Source organism: Rana temporaria, chromosome 2 (assembly GCF_905171775.1).
Source record: "Rana temporaria chromosome 2, aRanTem1.1, whole genome shotgun sequence".
In the NCBI taxonomy this organism is placed as follows: Eukaryota; Metazoa; Chordata; class Amphibia; order Anura; family Ranidae; genus Rana; species Rana temporaria.
In genome coordinates this window covers 431,531,942-431,541,000 of record NC_053490.1, presented here as the reverse complement: position 1 = coordinate 431,541,000, position 9,059 = coordinate 431,531,942, and the positions used below count along the sequence as shown (strand labels likewise).

At 38.8% G+C, this 9,059-nt stretch overlaps 1 protein-coding gene across 1 annotated transcript; it reads right to left on the bottom strand.

The window, feature by feature from the left end:
• Positions 1 to 906: 906 nt before the first annotated feature.
• LOC120928669 (fibrinogen-like protein 1-like protein) lies at positions 907 to 8,643 on the bottom strand. The gene is made up of 3 exons (XM_040339674.1): positions 8,592 to 8,643; positions 4,517 to 4,672; positions 907 to 1,837 (listed from the first exon to the last, which is right to left on the bottom strand). The coding sequence occupies exons 1-3, from the start codon at positions 8,593 to 8,595 to the stop codon at positions 1,050 to 1,052; spliced, it is 948 nt and encodes a 315-aa protein (XP_040195608.1). The 5' UTR covers positions 8,596 to 8,643; the 3' UTR covers positions 907 to 1,049.
• Between the last annotated feature and the right edge of the window lie 416 nt (positions 8,644 to 9,059).

Sequence of the window (9,059 nt, the reverse complement as noted above, 5' to 3'; positions counted from 1 at the left end):
CTTTTGAAGGCAATCATAATGCTGATGTGGCCCACGATGAAATTGAGTTTGACACCCCTGATATAAGGACACTTACCTGTCCAGTGATCCCACAATGTCGGCACTCCAAGCTAATTTGTCCATCGGCTTTGGGTGCAGGCGCCGGCATTGCAAGCAAGGGAAAACGGCAGTGAAGCCATTAGGCTTCACTGACAGTTTCCTACTGCACATGTGCGAGTTGCAATGCACTTTCTGAATGGTCCTGTAGTCTTCTGGGACACACACAGGTCCAAGAAGGCAGCGGGGGGAAGGAGGAGGGGCCAGAAATGATATTGATCGCTGTACAGCAATCTTACCAGGAAGTGGAAGCGGTACCTGTCAAAACCAAAGTGGCAAATGTGGCAGTGAAGGGGGGAGGGGGTGCGAACAAGCGGAGCTTCCCCTTTTGGGTGGAGCTCTGCTTTAAGTTTTAAACTGCTATGTGTCTCTTTGTATCACTTATCTGGAAAACTCAAAACTTTCCCATTGTATGCAACCTGTTTTTGAGATGGATTAAATAAATGAAAAGTCTTGCTTATATATGCCCTAACCGCCTTACATTATTATTAAGCGCTTGAACATCTACCCTGATTACACAGAATTTTAGGAATCCCATGTGCCTTTCTTAAGATATAGTCTAGTTATTTGTTCTAAAAGGTGGCAAAGCAGGGAACTTTGCAGTGGTGATCTCACGAAACATATGATAAGCTTGAGCAGCTGAGCCAACCACTATTGAACCATTACCAAATAAAATCTTTTGATTTTAGCTTTGAATCCTAATATTTCATTTTTAAACTAAACTTTACTTAGTTCAGGAAACTAGCTGATTTTCCATATTGTGAGGTTATGCATCAGACTGTTATGTAATCAAAATCATCACACTAGATCTTATTTTATAACATCTTTTAATGCTTATCTCATATTTAAATTTCTGTGGGCTTATACATTGATTTAGCTACAAAGCATTAAAAAGCATATACGTAAAATAACCTACCATATACATACAATCATTTAACAACAGTAACAATAGCTTATTTGTCATGTTGACATGGATTTGGTGTTGAGTCATCATCACCTCCACCACCTCCACCTCCTCCACCACCTCCATCTCCTCCACCACCATCACCGCCACCTCCATCTCCTCCACCTCCACCCCCACCACCTCCTCCACCATTTCCTCCATCATCTTCTGGGCAGCTATAAACTGGCTGAATAAGAATATCACTAGACTGACAATCTCCTTTGCATAACTGCTGCCAGTAAATTCCAGAGCCAGTATTGAGATTGGCGAACCTGCAGTTGTCATACCACCAACCCCCACCACCAACGTATGCACAGTTGGTTCCTGATAAATCATTGTCACGATCACGGGTAGAGAATCTCATATTATCATGTCCTGCGCTAGCCTGTCCAGATGTCATGGCATCTCCAGCATTACCTGAATATCGTCCTAATCGTATTCTATAACAGCTTTGTTCTTCCTCAAGAGCAAAGGAATCATAGTTGGCCATATGCTGTGTACCATAAGCAGAGCGCACTCGAAATCGAATGCGATGCAACTTTTGTGTGCTCAGTATGTGAATATTTTCATTACCGAGCCAGTGGTCACTTTGTAGGTCTCCAAAACCTTTTTTGTAGCACTCCCATGTGGTATCCCAAATCTTTGGTGTTTTTTTGCAGTTTGTCTGTATGACGGTCCATCCTCCATCTTCACCAAATTCACAACGTACCAGTAGGCGCTTCCCTGATATTGGCTCTATTACATAGAGACCACTACTTCCATGATGTATTGCTGTGCAGCTTTCTGGGTAGGATTTAGCTGTCAAGAAAAACACTACAATTTATTATCTGTATTATCTGCATTGTCAGTACAATAGTGGAATTAGAGAGGTTTATTAATAATGATGTCACAGAATATTTTTTTTTTAATGCCCAGATTTTGTAACAATGTAGTGTGTATTATGAATGCACAGAACCATAAGTTTACACAAATCAAAAGTTCTAAAGGGTTGCTCCACGGACAAAGCTCAGGACTTTTGTCCAAAGGGCATTGGCCATGAACTTGTCTTGAATACAAATGGTAAAGAATTGTCGGCCAACAAACACGAAACTACGTGTTTTTTCAGCTCTTTAGCACCACCCTTTGGGCAACTTCTGCTAATGTTGTGTTATGGTTAGCATTGCTTCTGAACATGCGTGTTTGTACTTTGGAGTTTTGTCCGAAGGATCAGATAATCTGACAACACACATTTGTTGGCCGAAAATTTTAACGTCCGACAACAATTGTCCGATGGAGCATACAAACGGTCGGATTTTGCCTGCCATCACACAATTCCCATTGGAAAATCCGATCGCGTGTACGGGCCTTTGAGGTATCTCAAAAAGATTTTGCAGTTGGATTGAGTGGAGACTAGTGCAACTCTTTTCAGGTTTTCACAATCGGTATTCTTTTGATCAAGTTTCTGTTCACTTGTTGCCGTGCATACTTGAAGTGATTGTAAACCTTTGTTTTTATTTATTTTTATTAAAATAACAAACATTTCAATGGCTTTGCACAGAGCATCCCGATCCCAGGCCCTCTTCTGGGGTCCCATGTCTGCACTTTATGCCCCTCCTCTTTGGTGGGCCCCCATGGAAAGCTGCATTCCATGGGGGCACCCATTTGTGCTTGCTCACGAGTCCCGCTGCTATGTGCATTGACACAGACACACTCTGACCCGCTCCTGTGTCACAGCATTTAATTGACAGCTATGAAGCTGCCCGATGAGGAGGGAAACAGCGGCTGTCGCTGCTGTCGTGCACATCACTGGATCAGATCGGGCTCACGTAAGATAAAGGAGGCCTATAGCACAGAAGGTGTTTACCCTTAATGCATAGAATGCATTAGGGGGGAAAACCTTAATGCCGCGTACACACAATCATTTTTCGGGTTGTAAAAAACAAAGTTTTTCAGGCTCTAGAAAAAACAATGTTTTTTTCAACTTGATCATTAAAACAGCCTTGCCTACACACGATCGTAAAAAAAAATGCTCTAGCAAAGCGTGGTGATGTACAACACGTATGACGACACTATAAAGGGGAAGTTCCATTCGGCTGACGCCACCCTTTGGGCTGCTTTAGCTGATTTTGTGTTAGTAAAAGACGATTTACGCTTTTCTGTCTGTTACAGCGTGATGAATGTGCTTACTCCATTAAGAACGGTAGTTTTACCAGAACGAGCGCTCCCGTCTCATAACTTGCTTCTGAGCATGCGCGGATTTTTCAGGTCGTTAAAGCCCACACATGACCATTTTTTTACAACCCGAAAAACAACAACGTTTAAAACTTTGTGAAAAAATAGAGCATGTTCGAAAAACAATTTGCCCGTTTTTCAGAACCCGAAAAATGCTCTGAAGCCCACACATGATTGTTTTTAAAGCGGGGGCATCGCGCTTGGCTGGGGAAAGGTAAATACACGCCCACTCCCGCGGGGAAAGGATCCCTGACACAAGACTAAATGCGGCATTAGCAAGGTAAAGAATCGGATAAAAAAAAAAACGGATTATGCATACACGATGGCTAGTGGTTTGATTTAGACAAACTTGACATTTAGGGTGAACCTCCGCTTTAATGACATAAAAAAAAACTTTGTTTTTTACAATCCGAAAAATGATCGTGTGTACGCGGCATAAGGCTTTAGAACCAGTTTAACAATGACATAATAAACGCAAGAAGAACATTTTTTAAATCACCTCTTGGACAGCTGTCAACGGAAAAAGTACCCCCTTTGGAAGATTTCCCCACTATTTTTGTTCTGGTGACCCAAAAATGTTGTGTTTTCTTTTACTTTCAGTTCCAGTGACAACAGTCAAACAGGGCAAATAAAGAGAGTGAATCTAGCCAGCGGGGATATAAACAGCAATAACAATTTGACATAGGTTCTAAACCTCAACCACCCTATCTCATACTAAAAAATGGTTTTAGATACGTTTAATAAGGTTGAAAAAAAAAGATTGATGTCAATTAGGTTAAACCTTGTACAGCCTTGGAATAAAGAGAACATATGACAAATCTGTACAACTTTTATTGTTAGATTTCCTTTAGATTTACCGTCAACTATGTAGTGCAGGGGCATGCCTGATTGCATACAAATTGAAAGTCTTTAGGTTTGACCTCATATTATATGGTTTTGGTAACTCTAAAGACTGATGGGGCTGACACACGATCGGTGAAAACAGTCCATTGGTCTTTTTTCATCGAACAAACCGATCGTGTGTACACGGCTTAAAGGAAAAAAATCTAAAGAAAATTGTATAATGTGTATCCAGTTTTTTGCAACCTGAACATACCCAATTTCTCTATTAACATAAAAGTGAAAAGCAACTTTTGTTGGACTGGCGTGATCTATTCATTTGGAACTAAAAGTGCTCAGCCCTGTTTAGTCTTTTTTTTGTTGTATGGTGCACCTACTGGATACAAAGCTGAGCTAACTGAAACTAAAAATATATGTGTCACTTACCACTGGTTGGGTAGTTCAAGATACCTTCAGCCTTGATTCCATTTAGCATATGACCATTCTGAAGCTTTAATATTGCAGACAGCTCCAGTGTATGAACATAAAAAACCCATCCGGCCAAGAGCAACAAAGACAGAGACCCATACATCCCTTGGACCCCTGTAAAAACGGTATAAGTAATAAGGGGTAAATATTTGGATGTTCCACAGTCTTCTAATTAAATGATATAAAATAGCATTTGTTTATGTTGGCACTTGTATAGATCCATATATATTATCTAGATTAGTAGACAATACTGTTTAACCAAATCTGTCAAATCCTTACAATACTAAGTGCAAACCTTTCAAACCTTGTAAGTGCACTTGTCAAGACATTTTGATAAAACTGAACAACCTGTGTAATTGGTTGCAATATGTCTTTAGCTGCATACTCTAATTGCAATAAATCGTAAGTTTCAAACTCTCATTAATGCTCCAAAATGCAAATGTCTGTGCAGATTCAGTGTGTTAAAAGCTGATTTTACCCAAAACTGATCCCTTGGTCTTGAGTGAACATTACAAGATAAAACACCCCACAGCTTTTTAAATTGTCCGGGGCCCTAACAAATTGCTTTTGTACAGTGCTACCCTCTAGAAAATTGGTCTGGTACCTCATTTCTTTTGGGGGTTTCTTGATTTTTATTTTATGTTGATAGCATGATTTGTAAGAAAAAAAATATGGCGGTATCCCCTGCAGTATCCTAATTCTTGTAGTAAAACCCATGCCTTTACTCTGCCTGTGGTAAACTTGGGCCTAGACTTGCTTATTAAAATTAACCTTCTGACCAAATTTACACTGCTGTATCATCTTCAGTCTCTTAATTCTTGTAGTATAACACCTGATTTTACTTTTTGTCTCTTGCACATTTTGGCTAGTTCTCCCTTATTAAAAATGCCCTATGCTATGCAGGGCAGTTTTGCATTGCTGTATCACATGTAGTCGCAGTCTCTGCAGTTCAACAGATATCAGCCATTTGCATGCATGCTCTTATATTACAACTTGTAAGTCTGTTTTGATATACTCTACTGTTCACCTTGGTGATTGGTCAATCAAAATAAGTTTTTGGTTATACTGTTTAGCAGCCAGATTTACACAGCTGACCCAATGGAATATAATACATTTTAAAGTCCCCTAGATTAAATTTGAATCTAGCTCCATTCATCCATACTACCTCAAAGGATTGTGATAGCCATTCTCAATCTCTCACTTATCCCTTGCCTATTGGTAGAGCAGTCCCTTCCTGGCACCTGGAATCTACAAGTGTAAATATCATCTGATCTCCTCGGTCTCCCACTAACCTAATTCCTGGGCGACCCTAGATTTACTTTGGCCTTTCCCTCCTCTGGCTCCTTTTGTAGGTGGAAGGCAAACAATTTAACTACTCTTTTGAACACTTCTCTTTTGCTACTTATGGTCGCCTTCAAGCACTTAAAGTGATCCCTCACCATAAAAAATGTTTCTATCTCCAAATTTCCCAGGTACCCTACTCCTTATGAATGAATTTGTAAGTACTCTCCTAGAGGTAAAGGGCTAATTTCATATTTTCATCTTTGTATGGTCTTTTAACAAATGACCCTCCACCAGACAAATGACCACATATGTTGAAGTGGGAGCGAGATTGTGAGAGGCAATTCTCCATAGAGGAGTGGGACACTGTGATCTGCAACCTTCACCAATGTACCGTTCACTTTCTGTTAGGGAAACAGCCATTAAGGTCTTGACCAGGTGGTATTGAAGATCAATTAAACTTAATTTAATGGGTCTCAGTGGTCTGCTTCCATGGCTGCACCTCTTCTGGTACCTTTTGCCATATATTCTGGGAATGTGAGAGGTTGCAACCTTTATGGTGTAGGATTTCGGATATATTCTCTCAGCTGGTTGGACGACCCATTAACCCCTTACCTCACTATGCCTATGTGTGTGTTATTTTCTCCAATACCTGACATGCACTACCACTTGGAAATACTGATCCACATTATCTGTGTAGCCACACTCTGGGCAATTGCCCTAAATTGGAAATCCCCCACCATTCCTTTCCTACAAGTTTTGGAAAGAATAAACATTATAATGTTAATATAAAAAAATATTCCACACTGATACACTGCTAATTTTTCTGACAAATGGAACATATGGTCTTCCAACAGTCAAAAATTCTTAGATATATTTTATGTACTAAGTGTAGTAGGCTCAGCTGCTTTATCATTTATTTAAACATATTTTTGTAATCAGTTTAATTGGCTAATTTTTCTCTTGTCTGAAATCAGTATCTCTGTCAAACACAGTTGAATGATGTCTACATTTTAAATCTTTTGATTATGTAGACATGTTTTTTGTTACTTTGCAATTGCTGGAAATTATATATCCAAGTCATAATTTTGTAACACCTTTCTAGAAATGTTTTGGCTGTACACATTTTGTATGGTATAATTTTAATAAACAGCTTGTAAACAAGAAAATTAATGAATAAGTGAAACGCAGGCTTGTAAAAAATTTGAACGTTACGTTAAAAATTAATTTAGAATTAAACATAAATAATACAACTCAACTTAAAATACATTATACTTTCTCTGGAAGGGAATCCTGATCTGTTCTTTAAACCCTATGGTCAAAGTTGTACAGAAATTTAAGAACACTTTTAAAGAAATCATTTGTCGGTTGTATGAAATGGGACTGTCAGTACCCCCTAAAGTGTAAGTAAACCCCCCTATCATTTTCAGCCAAGGAAGCTGCCATCTTTGCCTCTGTTTAATCCACAACAGCCATAATGCTGCACATGTGATCAGTTATGACACCAGCCATTGGATGGTTTGACAGTTTGGTTGAGAGGACAACCAATGGGAGTGTTACATTTCCGGCACATGTCGGAAATGAAACTGTTTTATGGATGGGTTTACTTCCGCTTTAACTGCTAATTATCACTTTTTTTAATGCAACTAATCAATGTGTAGATCTACCCCTTGCTACAGATAATGCCTTGTATTTTCCTCAATGTGGGATTTTTACATTCAGGATTGTAACTTTATAATTTAACAATAAAGCATAGGGAGCATTGCCAAACCATCATGTGTAGTTTAAACAGAGTAGGTACAGATTAAATCAACTCTCAGGGTCAAATTTCGGTCTGTATCTTCTTTGAGGAGATGCTCCTGTCCGAATAACACAACAAGAATGGAAAAACAAATCTCCCCAAAGGCTGGGGAAATACCCCCTACAGAGTTCTCAATGGGAATATTTTGTGTTAAGCTTCTTTTGATTAATGTTGTTCCCCATTGGGGATATATACCTTCACTTACTGTCCAGGTGGCAACGTTATCAATAGAAAGGGTGTCATAAAACAATAAAAAACTGACAGGGTTTTTCCCCTTGTCTGGAAAATTAAAAAAGTTTTAAGCTTCAATTACACTTTGAGGGATAATTAAAAAAATGCAAAGCTATTCAGCTTGTGAAACTGCATGCACATTGTTTCTGTGCAAATGGAGGAAAAATTTAATGTTATTAAGCTATTTTCTCTCCAGTTCCAATGTTCTTCATAGGGTAAATCAGAAATGTCTACATTATGGCCACTTGGTGGAACAAATGATCAGAGTAAATAAGTTATCTTTAACTCAAAAAGTTTATCATCAACTCCATCTAATGGCCATAAAACGCTACCTGAACCTGGGGAGAAAATAGCCTAATAACATTTGATTTTGTCCCTATTTGCTAAAGAACAAATTTACAAGCAGATTCGAATGACGCTTATCCCTGCAAATGTTTTTCAATACACCCTTTTATGTTTTAATTTCACTAATCGGTAACAGAGAACATGCTGCTACTACTATAGAGTAGCAAAGCAATAACTTATAGTCATTAAAGGTCCCCACTAGAAGTGATACAGTATTTGCTTTTGGATAATAAATTCTTATTATCACTGTCACCTACTACCCGGGATGCATTATAGACATAGAATAAGCAGGCCTGTATAATGGACTATTCAGTACACAGGTGCTTAAATAATACATCAGCGACCCATTTCTAGAAGCTCAGCAAAGCATCTTACCCATTGTCGTCCAAGAAGTGTTGGGCTCTGTATCTCACTGACCCAGCCATTCTATTTATACAGTCTATATGTTGGGAGGGGATTTAAATGTTCTATCAGAACAGCTGTTAACTAGAGATAAATGATGTTTAATAACTAGGTGTGAGAGAGACTACTGCCTGTTTGAGAAAAGCCAGTATCTATCTAGTTTACACAAATATGCTCTATGATTTAAATAGAAATGTTGCTCTGGATATTGGATATTCGGCCAGAACAATGATTCAGCTGGAAGACTGCACACATACAGAAAAAGATGCAATGTGTTATATACTGAGCATGGAACGCAGTGAGAAATGATTATACATCCTACAGTGACAGGGATGGTGAAAAAAAGCTGAGTAGAGCAGCCGAGTAACAGATGGTTTGAAAGGAACATATATCTGCAATTTGTGTTCTATGAAAAAAGAGCAAATTGATAAAAAATGGTTT